An 18,080-nucleotide genomic window follows, 5' to 3' on the forward strand; every position below is an offset into this window, starting at 1 on the left:
ATCAGTGGGAAGTTCATTCCACCACTGTGGGGCCAGAACAGAAAAAAGTCGTGACCGTGTCGATCGACCAGAAGGACCCTTGAGTGACGAGGCAATCAGTCGCCCCGAGGTGGCAGACCGAAGTGGTCGGGCAGGGGTGTAGGCATCGACCATAGCCCGGAGGTAAGAAGGAGCTGTTCCTTTCACTGCCCTATAGGCTAGCACCAGGGTTTTAAACTGAATGCGAGCCGCTACAGGGAGCCAGTGCAGAGAACGGAGAAGGATAGTTGTGTGGGAGAACTTGGGGCGGTTGAACACCAGATGAGCTGCAGCTTTCTGAACAAGCTCCAGAGGTCTGATGGCTGATGCCGGAGCACCAGCAAGGAGGGAGTTGCAGTAGTCCAGGCGGGAGATGACAAAAGCCTGGATGAGCACCTGGGCTGCCTTCTCCGTGAGGAAGAGGCGAATCCTCCTGATGTTGTAGAGGAGGAATCTGCAGGACCGTGTCACTGATGCGATGTTAGCCGAGAACGACAGTTGATTGTCCAAGGTCACACCCAGATTCTTCGCAGTCCGAGTTGACGTCACCACAGCATTATCAATGGTGATGGCCATGTCTCGGTGCGGACAGCCCTTCCCCGGGAGGAACATCAGCTCGGTCTTGTCCAGGTTGAGCTTCAGGTGGTACGTCGACATCCACTCCGAGATGTCAGCCAGACAAGCAGCAATGCGTGCCTCCACTTGTGTGTCAGAGGGGGGGAATGAGAGGATCAGCTGGGTGTCATCGGCATAGCAGTGGTAGGAAAAGCCATGGGAATGGATGACAGCACCAAGAGATGTAGTGTAGAGAGAGAAAAGAAGAGGACCCAGAACCGAGCCTTGGGGAACCCCAGTAGTGAGCCTGTGTGGTTCTGACACAGACCCTCTCAGCATCACCTGGTAGGAGCGACCTGTCAGGTAGGATGCAAACAGGGAGAGTGCAGAGCCTGAGACACCCATCCCCTCGAGGGTGGAGAGGAGGATCTGATGGTTCACCGTGTCGAACGCTGCAGACAGGTCCAGGAGTATCAGGACGGAGGAGAGAGAGTTCGCTCTAGCGGCATGGAGCGACTCCATCACTGCCAATGATCCCAACACCTAAACCACTTATCAAAGGTTTGCATCTGCAATACATGGACAACATCATCTCCACCACCAAACAACAACAACAGTCTTTATTTATTCTGATGTTGATCTAACATCTGTGTGTCTGTTTGTTCCTTAACGGTTCCCTTGAACGATTCCTACAGGAAGTTCTAAATAGACCCTTACAGGTCTGTAACTCTGAGAGTTTACAAATGGAACCAAACGGACCCTTACAGGTCTATAACTCTGAGAGTTTACAAATGGAACCAACACATTTCTGGTCATTTGTACACTCTCAGAGTTTTGATTTCAGTGTGATAAATCGGTTCCGGTAAAGGTTCCAAATGTGATAGAACCGATTCCGGTTCCTCAATGTTGGACCCGGTTCTTCCGGATTTGTAAAAGAAGGACAAAGAAAAGATGTTCTTTAGTTGACTTGCCATTTTCTTGCCTTTCATGGAACACTGCTCCAGGTCTTTCTCTGACGGAGACCAGTCCAGCTGAGACAGGAATGGAAGAAGAAAGGAAGGCAATCAGGTCAACGTCACATGACCCACACACAGCTGTGTTTGTCAAACCACTCACATCTCACATTACAAATAAATACTTTCAGTCTGGACTGGAGCCTGTACTTCATGAAATTAAACTTAAAACCACACAATTCTATTGATTGGCACCATTTGTTTTACAATACTATTTAAGTCCCTGTCCTCAGGAAGTTACAAAATGAAAACAAATTCATCCAGTATCTTTTAAGCATACAATACCAAATCCATTATAATCAGTTTTTTCCCATTTTTTTTTCTTCATAAATTAATGTCCTATTTTATACTTCATCATCATGACAGCGCTGGCCAAAAATAGCCAATCTACAAGCTTGCAGTGTTTCACACTGCCACACATTGTGAGCTTGTATACTGGCTATTTTTTATATATTTTGGAAAGAATATAAAAAAAAAAAAAAAAACGTTTTCTAAGTTTTCACTTGATGTGCCCAAAATAGGGATGGCAGGTTTAAAGTGGTTGTGTGTGTCTATAGGTGTATACATATTGAACCAATGGAAAGTATTAACAAGAGCTTGTGACTAAACAAGTAAGACGCGCGAACGCTGGAAGCGAACGCAGCTCGAAAATATTGTGTATTACGGACTTGTAATCCGTGTTATTTCACTGTGATGGGGAGAGAACATTGTGTGTGTGTGTGTGTGTGTGTGTGTGTGTGTGTGTGTGTGTGTGTGTGTGTGTGTGTGTGTGTGTGTGTGTGTGTGTGTGTGTGTGGTGCTGCATTTAAATCAGAGCATTGTCTAAATTCCTGCACTCTGGCGCCCTCTACATAGGTAGTGCATGCACACAGACAGACACACAGACAGACAGACAGACAGACACACAACCTGAGCAGGGTTACATAGTAAGCTCCACTTGGTTTGATTTTTTTTTTTTCAAAAATAGCAGATCTACAAGTTCATAGTGCGGCACTCTGAGCTTTGAGTATATCTATGAGTTGCTATGAGTATATCTGCTATTTTTGAATAGCCCAAAGAAATCTAAAATGACACAGATGCGTTCCCGGATTGAATGGGTTGAACTACTTTTGATACTACATTAAGGACACCTGGGGGTCCCCGGACCGCACTTTGAGAACCCCAGGGCCTGTCGGCCCTCCCGCTGTACCTTGCTCCTCATGAGCAGAGCGTCCTGTTGGCTGATGTCCAGGGAAAACACAGCGTCCCTCGCTCCCACGTACAGCGTGTCTCCGTCGTCGCTTAGCAACAGCGCGGTGGTGTTGCTGATATCACCACTGCTGAAGTGGGTGAGGGTCCTCCCCGTAACACCTGCCATTGACAAGGAAAAGGGTTAAAGTAAGCAGTAAGCAATTTTCTTTTGTTAAAATAAGTGTTAACCCATTAAGACCGCGAACGCATCTTTGTCATTTTAAGATGTCTTTGGCTATTTTTTTTTTATCGTGAATATTTATGCAAATTGGACGATTCTACAAATGTCTAAATCCTAAAAAATAAAAAATTTAACTTATGTTGCTATAATCAGTGGTTCTCAAACTTTTTCATGTCAAGGACCCCCCACAATGATGTATGTATTTGGCCGCAGACCCCCATCTCAAAATGTTTTGTTCCAGGGACCCACCAGAAGCAAAGATTTGAGTTAAAATGTTCTCTTTGAAAAATATACATTCAAGGATTTGCACACATTTTCAAGATTTTTCCAAAAATAGCCAAAGAAATCTGAAAATGACACAGATGCGTTCCCGGTCTTAAAGGGTTAAGTAGCTCTACATTCTGATGGTAATTGTTGCTATAGTGTTTGTTCAACAACAGGGGTCTTCCTTGTCTCTCCAGATTTTTAGTAACATAAAATACATTTTCCAAGTTGGGATACCAATGTTGTCCAATCAGGAGAGAGAACCCATACAGGATAGACAAGAGGATAAATAAGTGAGATGACACAATGAAATCAGCAGGCAAAATTTTAAGTGGATTTGATATTTTGATTTGATGATACAGCTTCAATTATCAAATTGAAGCTATAAATGGGTACTCTCTACCAATTGGCTGAAATTGGCAACCCACCTGAAAATGTGCTTTTTGTTTATTAGAGAGATGGGGAGATGGGATGACTCCTGTTACTTAACAAACAAATATAGAGCTTTAACCTTTTAGCAAACCTTTAACCTACACCACCTTTAAATTGAGGTATCGTCCCAAATTCAGTTTACTTTCTATTCTGCAGTTGCCTGTAGATTTGGTAGATTTGGAACCAAGTACCTACATGACATATTTTTAACCACCTAAGCCTTTTTCCCTCTACACCAAATAAAAATAGCTGATCTACAAGCTCACAATGTATCACATTGTGACCCGTTGTGACAGATCTGCTATTTCCACCAAGTGTTGACCTAATTTTGTTTGTGTTAACTTGTACTCACTAAAAGATAAGAGTTCTTGTCAGATAGTAAGATGCACCAAATGGTTCATATGATTAAACCACTCCAATGTCTCATCTGCTTTAGTAGCGTAAATTAATCCTGCATTCAAGGACTCCCTGTAATCATAAAAGTCCAATGCTTTCATTAGGTCTTTGTAGGTAGGTTTTTTTGATTGATTGATTTTTGATTACATATGTCCATAATCCTGAACCAAAAGTCTGGTTCATTATTATTTTGTTGTGTACAAAACCAAATGCTGGTGCTCTGCAATGGCGTAACATCCATGTTGCTGTGGGGACCATGTACTATCGTGAGAAATCCATTCATCCGTGTTTCTGCTCTTTTCCATGAATCATCATCCATGTGTTCATCTTTGTGATCTCTTATCTCTCTCTCTCTCACGGCAGACTAATGCAAATGCTTCTTATGTACTTTGTAGGTAAGCCTCTGTTCAAATTTACAAATATCCTGATAAGATCATCAAGTCACCAGAATGCAATCTTTGTGACAGGTTGTATTGGGGGCGTAGACACGCACAATCCAAAGAATCAAAGTCACCGGCACACTCTCTTCACTTTCTCATTAAAGATACATTTAATATAGGCAACTTTAGGGCTGTCACAATCATGACATTTTAGTTGACGATTAATTGTCAAACAAATGATTACGAGTTATAATTTAATTGTGTTTTTGGCATTGAACATATACATTAAAATGTGCATTTCTGTTTGGCTTTTAGGCTGTTTTTTCTTTTTGTCAGACTGAACTGGGTCTTGTTGTTTCACTCTCTTGACAGCAGGTGGAACCTCTCGTCCCTCTGAGCTGGCTTTGTCTCTATCTACTGCTTTTGTTTACAACATGTGCGTTTGTACTGAGGCATGACGGCCCTGGAGAAAAGTGTTTTCAGTTCACTGTTAACACGTGTGGACTGAAAGTCAAAACAAGTTGACATATACTTTGTTTTCTAAAACAGGCCACCACAGGCATAAATTACACTTGCATTGAGGAAATGAATTTAAAGATTAATTGTCAACATTTATTGCCGTTATATCCAGGCTATTTATGCCACTACCACAGTACAAATGTAAGCCCTATATACTTTGTTGTGCAAATGAAAATGGCAGATACAAACACGCTCAAAACACAGTGCAATGCGACACATTGTGAGCTTGCAGATCTACTGTATTTTCGCCGGGTTTCTAACATTTTGAAAGTTTAAATGTGTGGCATAAAAATGTGTGCCTACTGCCTATATTTGATTTTAATAGTTTAAATGTATTTTAACCCATTTAGGGCAGGAACTCCTATTTGTAACTATACCTTTCAAGATGGGTATCCCTTTTGGGGTCGTTGTTGCTATGTACAGTATATAGCTACATCATTTTTGTGTAATTTTTGAATAAATATTTGAAGTTTTTCAGAAAACTTTATTTAGTAGGCGTTTTTAGAAATAGCCTCAGGTCTAAATGGGTTAAAGATAAATATTTAACATTTCTTGCAGCTACGTATATCCAGGTAATATATGGCAATAACAGTGCAGAAATGTTACAATATCATTGCACCTTTAATGAAACATTCAAATGCGTTTCTCTCCTGCACTTCCCGTTGGTTCACAGGTGTTACTGTAAGCAGGTCCACTCACCCATGGGGAAGGTGACTCGAGGGATTAAGGCGCTCACACGTGGCCTGAGCAGGGCGACCAGAAGGACCGCAGTGAGGGACAGCAGACCTTGGAGCTCCATGACAGCACACAGAGGAAGCAGACAAGGCGGTCCCGGTGTCACCGCGTCGGTATCAGAGACGTGTCGGACAGGTCGTCCGCCACGGCGCAACCTGCTTCCTCTGGTTTACGAAGCTGGACGTCATCTCATCTGCACCACGGGCTGGAGGGAGGGAGTCGGAAGAGAAGAGAAGCGTGTACGATTGTTACCTCAATGCATTTGGAAAACGTCATGGAAATTCAACCTCTCCTGTAAGCACTCCTCACGCCAACGCAAAACTGATTACCTGACGGAAAGGAAAAGAAATGCATGCAAGTAGCCAACGAATACAAAGACAACATGATATTCTGTTATATATGAGAGAAAGAGAGAGAGAGAGAGAGAGAGATGCTACTGTAAGTGAAAATCACGTTTGTTTGTGGTATATGCTTTTACAGGCTTCGAATACTCTGTTCTCACGCGAGTTACTAAATACTGCGTCACATAATGTTTCACAACAACAATACTTGTTATTAACAACATGAACGTTTCATAATTAATTTTGTTACACGTGTTCATTGTGCTTATTCAAAATATAGTAGGCTTATGTCCTGTACTAGGCTGCAACCTGCCTATTTTAAAGGAGTATTTCACCCAAAAAATTACTTGTTTTTTGGGTGAACTACCCCTTTAATACGAATTACTCCCAAATGCAAAAGGGATCAAAAATAAACCACCAAAAAGATGCATCTCAATAAAAAATACTTCAGGTCAGTGGGTTCACGTCTACAGTGTAGCTAGCGGCTACGCATAGTGAATGTCTCCCTACATCCTTACCTAACCTTAACCACACCAAAGCCATGACTAAGCAACACTTTTATCATGCGTCAGCATCTAGACACGGCGGTCCCAGCACCAGCAGCGTTCCTTACTTACGCCACTGGTTCTCGATGTCAGGCCCTGGGACCATCAGGGGTCCAAATGGGCTCTTGCAGGTCGGTAACTCGACACTGAGGATTGTACTTTTGTACAGTTCTCAAAGTCCTCAGTGCTTATCTAACTGAGAGAGTGTACAAATGGAACCAAATGGACCCATAAGGGTCCGTTTGGACCGTGCCGGTGGTCCCCGGACCCCGCGGTAGGAACCAGTACTAAAATGGTAACTAAAATTGGGGAGAAAAAGGGGTAAAAAAAAATAAACGTTGAGCTGGCTTCAACTTTTGACAACACTCCAATGACGCAATGAAAGGTCAATCAATCATAAGGTTTTTAATTCACCATTTTCTCTACCTACAATTCCTGCTTGTAATGGGGGGGGACTCACTCAGCTTTTACCCAAGCAATACTGAACCCTAGCTTCTATTTTTGCACATGATTAACATGTATCTTCCAAATGTTTATTTCACAGATGTTTCCTTGCACATTCCAAACAAATGATTATATGTGACGTAACGTTATGCTTAATTTATACTCCACTGCGCAACGCTGTTGCTCGCTTGACAAAAATAACAAATCCACATGGTTTCAACACATTGCACTACAAGGCGATGATAGCTTGCTACAGATCTGTTCTTTTTTGGGAGGCAGCTTCACTCTATGGAGTGAAGCTGCAGGATTGTTTTTGGTCAGCGTTGGTTTGCTTCAATGTTGACATCTAGCCAGTGAAATTAAAGCATGTTGTAATTCTTGCAATGGGTCTAGACAGAGCCCTCTCCTCTCCTCTCTGTGTAACTGGATATTAACCCATTAAAACCGGGAAAGCATGTGTCGTTTTAGATTTTAGCAACAGTATATATATATAGCAACATACGTTTTTCAAAAACTCCTAGGATTTAGCACAGTAGTTTAGAACAGTAGTTCTCAAAAATAGCAGAAATACAAGCTCACAGCGCGTCACTTCGTGCTGCGCTGCGAGCTTGTACATCTGCTATTTTTGAAAGTTTAAACACAAATCTTCTCTTCTGAGGGTCCCTGGCACAAAACAGTTGTCAGATGGGGGTCATTGGCACGAAAAAGATTGAGAACCACTGATTTAGAATTAGAAGGCATTTGCAGAATCGGTCTCAGGTCTTACTCTTAATGAGTTAAGCGTCCGTACTGGTAGTGCAAAATAATATGACTTTAGTTTCTAAAGACAAGATGGAGCCGGCTTCCATCGTTAAAACATTTATAATAATAATAATTGACATAAAAAGTCAGCAGCGGAAGAAGGGACTGAATGCATATAGGGAAAACACAAAAGCAGGAAACTAAATTATTAAGGAACAGCTCTTTCTCTCTCTTTTTTGGAGAGAAACAGACAAGAGTAAATAGGTGGAATAATCCTGTAAAGGTTTATTACATTAACTTCATTTACTCAATAACTATGTTGTCTGTATAGCTAATTTGACCCGCACTGCCCAAACCGACCTCAGTCCTCTGTTGTTCCACACGCGACTCTATTCAAGTGGGAGGCTCAAAATGCTGTATACACACTAACCATGTGATTACAACCGGCAATTTAGATTACACTCATTTATGGTAGTCATAAAGACGAGTCTGTCTCTTTTACAGCCACGGGTCTCTAGACCAGTGCTTCTCAAACTTGTTTCATGTCAGGGACCCCCACCTGAAAATATGTTGTGCCAGGGACCCCAAAAAGAGAAGATTTGTGTAAAAAAGAAAAAATCTAAATCAAGACTGCAAAAATAGCAGATGTAACGAGCTGATAGCAGCAATAATAGCAGATATACATGCTCTGTACATGCATCTTCTATTTTTCAAGCCAAAGTATAAAATATGGATAAAGTGGTTCAAATTATTGTGACGCTATTAGTTTTTTTTATCTGAACTGAGCTACAAAATAAGCCTATAGGGGTTTTTATTCCCCTTTAACACTACTGCTAGTACCTTATGATTAATGGAGGAAGGGATGTATCGCATGTATCATCATTACTATGAAATCCCCAGCATATGACTCAGTGACTATATACTTAGATAAGGAAGAAATGAGAAGCCATTCCGAATAAATGTTCATTTGATTCAGTGCAGCTGTGTAGGGTTGCAAACATACATTCATTTCTTTTACTTATCTTTTATCTTCTTTTTTTATGTTTTATACATGAATCAACTAACAAATTAAATAGTTCAATTTGTTGATCTACAAGCTCACAACGCATCGTGACACGTATTTCCTTTTTTTTTAACTTTTCGCCTATGACATGCCTGAAAGAGATTGATTACGAATCAATCATTTTATTAAATTATTGATTATAATATATTAAACTGATCGATTAACGGTTGCACCCCTACTGCTGTTAAGTAGAAGGACAGACCAACTATCCAACAACACAGCAATATGCCGTTTCCGTTCATTTGACCATGTGAAGATGATTGTGACTCACAGCAGCAAACCACAGCGTCAAGGGGTTTTCTACAAGAGGACCTGCCCTCAAACAAGCTCTGTTTCAAAGTTTGAAAAATGATTCACGACATACAGCATTGCCGCTATAATTTTTTTTTTGCAGAAATAGCAGACATGTCATGTCACAACGTGTTGTGAGCTTATAGATTGGCTATTTTGACTATATTTACATTTGGAACGGTTTACCAATTAAACCCACTAAGCTTAGTAAACTGGACCCGAGTTACAACTGTACTTGGACAGCTTTTTTCCGTCGACACCAAATCTCTTTGCCAAAAATAGCCGATCTACAAGCTCACAACGCATCGTGGGCGATGCGTTGTGAGCTTGTAGATCGGCAATTTTTGGCTAATATTCCTCCAGAATATGAATGCTGGGGTTCAAGTGGTTAATAACTCATAAAATTAGCTAATTCTAGGCATTCCAAGTCAAGTGCAGAGGGCCAAAGCAAGAGTACTGCAGTGCACATCAATATCATTTGGTTCAGGTGCTTTATTCCTATAATCCCTGTGTGTTACTACCTGTTTACTCTTTTGTTATCATTATCGTTTTACTGCTAGCTGTATCTCCTTTTCTGTATCCCTGTTTCCTAACTGCTGTACTGCAGTGCCTTGATGAGCAGGATTTCCCCCTCGCGGATCGATGTCTGTCTGTCTACTGCAGTGGTTCTCAAACTTTTTCATGTCAAGGACCCCGAAATTGATATGTATGTGGCCGCGGACCCCCAGCTGAAAATTGTTGTGCCAGGGACCCCCAGAACTTCCAGAAGCAAAGATTTGTGTTTTAAAATGTTCGCCTTTTAAAAAATATATATTTAAAGATTTTCAATTTTTACGAAGTTCCAAAAATAGCAGATCTACAAGCTCATAGCGCGGCACTCGGTACAGTACTGTATTTATTTGATGTACAACAAAGTATATTGTCGCCGTCGGGTGGAAACCTTGTACCTCCAAAACCGTTACTGTTCAGGAAACTACTACTCTTTCAGTAATAGTGAAAATAGCAGATCTACAAGCTCACAATGTTGCGAGCTTGTAGATCGGCTATTTTCGCTATTTTAACTCGACACTCTCGTGCGACGAAGCAGGGCGTTAAGTGGCGGAAAAACATTCAAAAGTTGAAATATGGACATACAAGCTTTCCACCCGACAGCGACGATATATGGTTTAATTAAACAAGACAGATTGCGGGCGGGCGGTGGCGGAACGCTCTCCATTGAGGACACAAACTTGAGAACAGGACTGCCAGGGGCCGTCTGCTTACATCAAAACCTTACAGAAGCCATTGTGTTGGATCAAAAGGTAACCCCACCTCTAGACGGACAGAGATGGAAGGAAAGACGAGACACGCACAAGACAAAAGACCGCGGAGACAGTCTCTGGAGATTGACGCTTTGATCCCTACATGTGGATCCAGGGGACGTTTTCTGTACTACGGCAGTAGTTCTCAAACATTTTCATGTCAAGGACCCCCAAATTGATACGTATTTGACTGCGGACCCCCCATCTGAACATATTTTGTGCCAGGGAGTCAGGGGGGCCACCAAATTTGTTTAAATTCTTCGTCAATTATTCAAGATTTTAACCATCTCCTCTATACTACAGCCACGGCCCGGCAAGCTCATACCGCATTATCAAGAGCCAGACCACCAGATTTCTGAACAGTTTCCCACCCGGCTACCATTAGACTGCTGAGCAAGCCCTGAAAGATAGAGAGAGAGGAGGGGGGGGGGGGGGGGGAGTAGGAGGGGGATAGGAGGAGGGAGAGAAAGAGCCTATTTCACCCACGCAAAAAACCCGGGCCAATGCTGGCTACTGAAACCTGAACACGCTGATCAGATGCGTTGTCAGCGCAACAACCCCCGCCAACGCCACGCAAGCTGATGCTTTCTGCTTGCGCCTTAAGAAATCACTGCCAAATCCCATCGGACTGTTGCACCACGTCTGAACTGTTTGGTTTGTACTATCTGACTGCAGTCACGTCTGTGCTGCTCTGTGTGACCTCAAGTGAAACAGGGCAGGGTAAATACAGTGTATCGATGTTACTGGATTTTGCGCGTCATAATATCCGGATATGGCATAAGTGTTGTTGTTGTTTTTTTTTCCCCCATGGTTTTAAAAATGTTCAAGATTGTTTTGAAATAGCTAAAATTGTCGGTCTACAAGCTCACATCCCATTTTAGTGTGACACATTGTGAGCTAGATCTGCAATTTAAACTACCTTGTTTATTTTTTATTATAAAAAATACCGTCACAATATCTACATTGAGGTATTTGGTAAAAAAATAAATATTGTCATATGACTTTTGTACATATCGGCCAGCCCTAAAGTGAAATGTTTGTAGTGGTTTGACAAAGTTGAACTGAATGTTGAAACCACAGTTTCAACTGCCTCTTTGGACCAAAAAGAAGAGGGAAAAAAAGTATACCAGCTGCCTCACTCTTTGCCCATATGAATCACGTTAGCACAGTCAGAGGTTATTGAACATTAATATGGGGACATATTTTCAAACTACCACACATTGACAGCACATTTATTGTCCTAAGGCCAGAGTCCAATGAATGGTCATAGTGGGTTTTGGTTTCAAGAACATTGCAAATCTTCTCTGTTCTTCTCCATTGTTCACACGCCATGCATACAGCTCAGTTTGCGTTGATATCCTCAGTGCTAAATTTCTACCTTTGTAACTCTGAGAGTGTACAAATGGAAGCAAATGGACCATTTGTACACTTTCAGAGTTAAATTAACACGTTGGATTTTACTGTGTGGAGAGGAACCGAGCAGCTGTTTATCTCTCTCTCTCCCTCTCCCTCTCTCTCTCTCCCCTGTTTTTCCTCAGGATAACAAACATTCATGAACTCTGTTACAAACAGTAACATGCTAGTTAAGCAGATGTACACGCAGTCCTTGCCAAGTTCTTCATTCCAAATGTCAAATGTTTAGGTCAACATGCGTGCACCATTTATTTGTTTAAATTCCTGAACCTGATACTGTCGGTTACCGCATTAAAGTAGTATATTACTTTTAGCGGTGACAAAGTAGCATGGCACGTTACTAATAGGATATCAGTAATACATTTACAGTTACTATGTAACGCTATAACACGCACAATTTCTGGCGTCATTCTTACACAAAGTTGATGCGCGCAACGCCCTGCGCATGGTTTTGCAACATGGCTTTTTAAATCACAAACAAGGCAGGCGCGCCGACAGCGAGGCCTTAAAATACATTTTAAAAAAAATAGATTTTTTTCGGGTGAACTATCCCTTTAAGAATAGGTTATCATTGGGAAGCAAAACAAGTGCTCCCCGGGATCCGGGTTTTGAGGATGACTACCGGTAGCTTGGGAATGGCATACACGCCGTTCTGGCTCCACCGGTAACACTTGCTATGCATCCCATGTCTATAATGCGTTATAAACATACGTATAATGCGTTATAATTTGCTTATAACTGTATAATTGTAGTTGTAAGCACACAAAACTCCTAATGATTTATAACAATAATCATAACACATTATAAAGCATTTTGTAATGACTTTGAGGTCACGTGTAAATGCATTGTAATATGCTTATAACACTGTATACTTAGAGTTATAAGCTCTCTTAACTCATTCCCTGCCACTCACGTAAAAAACGTAATTTTTCCCGTTTACCAATCCTGCCACTGACGTAAAAAACGTAATTTTAATTTTTTCCCCAAAAAAAACTTTTTTTTTAGTTTTTTTTTTAGTTTTTGTTTCAAATTTGACCCAAAGACCAAGGAGATATGATTGTTTAAAGATCTAGACTCCCATCCACTTCCTTGTTAACTTAAAACTTAAAAATTCTGTATCTCGGCTCCTGAGTACTTTTTTTTTTTGATGAAAAATCTCTGGCAGTGGGCAAACGCGGCCAGCAATAATTGTGGCAGTGAATGAGTAAGAGCTTATACTTTATAACTATAGTTATAAAGCATTATGAGTATTTGTGAGTGATTATAGCTATAATTATACGGTGTTATAAGCCAATTATAATGCATTACAAGTATGTTTATAACGCATCATAGACATGTACGCATATCAAGTGTTACCGTGTTTTTTCTGCTGAATGGGTGTGTAAAAAGCGTCTAAAACAACACATTACTCTGTAGACAGTATTGCATTACTTTAAAAGAACAGTAACTAGTAATATGCAATATTACATTTTGAAAGAAGTGGCGGAAAGTATTTAAGTACATTTAGTAAAGTGCAATTTTGAGGCACATTTTTCGATACTTTATACTTCTACTGCACTGCATCTCAGAGGCAACTATTGTACTTTTTACTCCAAAACAATTATTTGACAGCTTTAGTTACTATTTACTATAGTTACTATAGTTACTATAGTTACTAGTTACTAGTTAGGATTTATATTAGTAATACAAAGATACAGTAAATGATTATGTATTAGGCTATAGATTAAGCCAGCAGCAAATAAAGACATTAAAATCATCCCCACTTTTACCAGCTGCAATATTGCAGGTGATGAACTTGAACACATTAATGCATTACTAGTGGCCTGGGAACGCCTCGGGATCCCCCTGGAGGAAGTTGCTATTTGCTAATTGTCATGATTTATGACCTTCATCTGCTTGACCCAGTACACACACATGTGCATCTACGTAAGCATATTGATATCCGTGATACGATGACCATCAACTACTTTATCAGAGAGACTGACGTCTGTGCACAATGACACGAGATGCATGTTCTATTCCTATCCATTCCGTTCTTGTCCTTGTTCCATATATTCTGGTGACGTAATGTGTCCACTGTAAATACTGTTCTCTATGTGTGTATTAAACTTCAGAGCTTTTCGTGTGATACTGCCTGGTGTCGTCTGGTTCTCCGCGTGTGCGACTCAACAGAAACCTTCACTCACCACCACCCTTATAGATGGAGACTTTTAGGGACCATATGTTGGTCAACAGAAATCACAACACTAATGTTGCTCTGGATAGGGAAATCTCTGTCGAAACTGTTACCCCTGCAACCCGATTCCGGATTCCGGATTAAGCGGTTGAAGATGGATGGATAGTAATCACAATCCAATAATATGATTGTGAAATTGACCGTTCTGCATAATCCTGCCCTGGCATAATGAGTCGCCTACTTTTGACTTCCAGTTCCTATTTTTCATAATTTTCACTTGTTTATCGTGCCTCCTTTATGATTTCTCTCTCCTTGATTGAATTAACTTGGTAGCCCAAACAGAAAACTTGCTGCTATGTGGACCAACCCATCATGTGTTGCCACTTCTTTGCACCTGATGTCTAAAAGCATGTATATACTAGGGCAGTCACGATTACATATTTAAGTTGACGATTAATTGTCACTCAAATAATTGCGATTAACGACGATTGAATTGTGTGTCTGACATTGACCATTGGAACATATTATTACAATTTTTATTTCTAAATAAAAAATGGCACAGAGCAGATATGACAAATAACTTCAATAATAAGAAATTATTTACATATATAATCATTTGAAACATGTAAAAAAACAAGCTTACAACGTGTCACAAAGTGACGTGTTATAAGCTTGTAGATCTGCTATTTCTGCTTTTGTTTATATTTCAAAATGTGTGAAAATGTTTCAACATGGAAACGATGATGACGATTATGCAAAATATAATTGCGTTTATCTCAAATGATTGCCATTACACGATTATGTAATAATTGTGACAGGCTAGTATATACAGTACCTCATCTGCTGTTTATGTTTATACTGAAATATTAGAATTTTCTGTTACATGTTTCTTTTCAGTTTTTCTCCTTTGCTCTTCCTCTCTGCCCCCCTTTTCTTTCCAGAAAACAACAGATGATGACTTGCACAAAAACACCCTCTGATGTAGGCCTACACCTGTAAACCTGTGATATGACAATACAAATTCATTCTTGAAAATGTATTTTCTTCTTACCTAAAGAGCTGGGAGCGATGGGGACTCAGGGAGACCCCTGTTACTGATCAAACACTCTAGCATTACTGTCAGAATATACACTAATAGAGCTGTTTAACAATTATTAACATATAACTTACAGCACCTTTAAGTCAATAAGCCATAATGTACCCTACTTCTACCAGCCCTGTTTAACTTGCCCAACACCAGTGATGTAAACTAACTAAGTACATGTTCTCAAGTGCTGTGCTTAAGTACAATTTGGAGGTATTTTTTCTTTACTGGAGTATCTCCTATTTGCAATACTTTCACTTCTACTCTATCAGAGGTAAATATAGTTTTACTCCACTACAATTATTGGACAACTTCAGTTACTAGTTACTTTGTAGATTTTACATATTATTACAAAACATACATTAACTACTTCAGCCCTATAGAGACTTTAAAATAGCAGATCTACAAGCTCACAATGCGTCACATTTTCAAAAGACTTTTTATACATTTGAAAACTTGTGAAATGGGACATTCTGCGTAATGAGTGCTTTCTACTTTTGGTACTTTAAGTAGGCCCACATTTTGAAACCAATACTTTTGCACTTACTCAAGTAAATGGACTTTCACTTGTAACAGAGTATTTCTGCATCCCAGTATTGATACTTTTATTCAAGTAAAAAAAAAGTATTTTTACCAGTGCCCCACCACTGCCTTTAAATCAACACTCCATAATGCAGTGGTTCTCAAACTTTTTCACGTCAAGGACCCCCAAATTGACACTTATTAGCCCACGGACCCCCATTTGAAAAGATAAGCCAGGGACCCCCATAAGAGAAGATTTTGACGGCTCTAGCCGTAAAAATCAATCGTATCAAGGACCCCCAGTTTGACATGCATTAGGCTACGGACCCCCATTTAATGGCATTTCTATCCCTGGGACCCCAATTTATATATTAAAATCAATGTTAATTTAACTCTGAGAGAGTACAAATGGAACCAAATGGACCCCTTAGGGTCCATTTGGTTCCATTTGTACAATCTCAGAGTTACAGACCCATAAGGGTCCATTTGGTTCCTATCCATCACTTAGCTGGGGACCCCCTGGAACCCCCTCAAGTACCCCTGGGGGTCCCCGGACCCCACTTTGAGAACCAATGCCATAATGTACCCTACTTCTTCCAGCCCTGTTTAACTTGCCCAACACACTGGAGTCTAAACTGCAGAGTGCAGCAGTCTGATCACACACAGCATGCGGAGAGAACACGTGCTGCTGTCCTCAATTCAGCCTCAGCCTCAACTGTAAGATCAGCTCTTGTTGTCGGCAAGCGACACCGTGGCACGACCTGTAGTATAGCTGTAAAAAGAGCTTTAAAACTAAAAGCAGCACTGAATGATACAGTGCGCGCTTCTTTTGAATGTAGAATAAACAGGGAGGGAGCATGATGCTGTGCTGTTGATAACAGCAGCTGTGGTGGGAAAAGTACTCATAATATGGTTTACTTAAGTATAAGTAAGTATCAATAATACTGTATTCGATGTAGAAACACTGCAGGTACAAGTCCGGGTATTCAAAATGTACTTGAGTAAAAGTACAAAAGTATTGGCATCAAAATGTACTTAAAGTACCACGAGTAAAAGTACTCATCATACACAATGTCCCATTTCACAAGTGTATAAAATAAAATAAAATAAAATAAAATCGACAAGCTCAAGTTGTGAGCTTGTAGAGAACACTCCAGTAAAAAGTAAGTAAAGATACCTCAAAACAATTGTAGCCTACTTAGCTAAGTACAGTACTTGAGTAAATGTACTTGTTACTTTCCACCACTGGCTGTTGATAACAGATAGCCTACAAACATAGACCTACTATAATGGTCTGTTTAAACAGAATAAACAGCAGTGCAGTGTGGTCTTACAGATCTGTTCTTCTTGCTGGTGCATAGTATATCCAGGCAGCGCGTTCTTCTTACTTCTTTTGTGTTCTTCCTCTTTTCTGTCCTGGTTACAATGTGTGTGTTTTCAGCAGGAGAACATCGTCCATAATGTTTTCTTAAAACCACAGGACTTTGCTCTCTCTCTCTCTCTCTCTCTCTCTCTCTCTCCTGCTCCTCCCCTCCTCCCACACACACACACACACACACACACACACACACACACACGCATGGACACACACACACACGCATGGACACACGCACACACACACACGCACGCACGCACACGCACGCAGACTCAAACTCGCTCAGACAGAGGAGCAGCAGCCAGGCAGCGACCCTCTATCTATGACACTTTTTTCCTAACGGCGCCATCTACAGCAAGTCATGGAAACACGCACGTACGTATATACGCATAAAACCCACGAATCCACTGGGTCATCTACTTTTCTGCTAGTTGGATTACTAGACTACTGTTATGTTTATGTAGCTCTGTGTTAGAATTTAGTTGTGGTAGACAGTGGTGTAACAAAGAACATTTACTCAAGTACTGTAGCCTACTTATGTACAATTTTGAGGTATTTTTACGTTTTCAGTACCTTTACTTCTCCACTCCAATTATTTGAAAACTTGAGTTACTAGTTAGTTACTTTGTAGATTTTGTTTATTATCATGAGTACTTTATACTTTTGATATTTTAAGTATATTTTGTTACCAATACTTTTGTACTTTTACTCAAGTAAATTTAGAATTTCTGACTTTCACTTGTATTTCTACAATGCAGTATTGCTACTTTTACTTAAGTAAGAAATGTGGGTACTTTTTCCACCACTGATGGTAGAATATTCACTGATACATTACTGATACTGATTATTTTTGCTCTGCAACTACAGTGTGTCTCAAAGTGGGGTCATGGATCGATGGTTGCTTGAGGTTGTTTACGGGTCCATTTGGTTCCATTTGTACACTCTCAGAGTTATGGGGTCCTGGAAATTAAAAAGGTTTGAGAACCACTGTATACAATAAATGGAACAGAGCCGGATTTAGTATATGCATTGAATATACAGGACCACTATGGAAATAAGCC

The 18,080-nt window shown here is 40.5% G+C and overlaps 1 protein-coding gene across 2 annotated transcripts in view; it reads right to left on the reverse strand.

Moving 5' to 3' along the window:
- The window catches only part of sema4ab (sema domain, immunoglobulin domain (Ig), transmembrane domain (TM) and short cytoplasmic domain, (semaphorin) 4Ab), a 32,430-nt gene extending 15,335 nt beyond the window's left edge, over window positions 1–17,095 (reverse strand). For both annotated transcript variants that reach the window (XM_080442806.1, XM_080442805.1), the window contains exons 1-4: window positions 16,979–17,095; window positions 5,688–5,928; window positions 2,776–2,936; window positions 1,545–1,604 (exon numbers count right to left, since the gene is read on the reverse strand). In XM_080442806.1, coding sequence (XP_080298932.1) covers window positions 1,545–1,604; window positions 2,776–2,936; window positions 5,688–5,787 — 321 coding nt within the window. In that variant the 5' untranslated portion in view covers window positions 5,788–5,928; window positions 16,979–17,095. The remainder of the gene's footprint in view (window positions 1–1,544; window positions 1,605–2,775; window positions 2,937–5,687; window positions 5,929–16,978) is intronic.
- Window positions 17,096–18,080: the final 985 nt, after the last annotated feature.

Source organism: Gymnoscopelus braueri (assembly GCF_963280865.1).
Source record: "Gymnoscopelus braueri genome assembly, chromosome: 11".
Classification (NCBI taxonomy): domain Eukaryota; kingdom Metazoa; phylum Chordata; class Actinopteri; order Myctophiformes; family Myctophidae; genus Gymnoscopelus; species Gymnoscopelus braueri.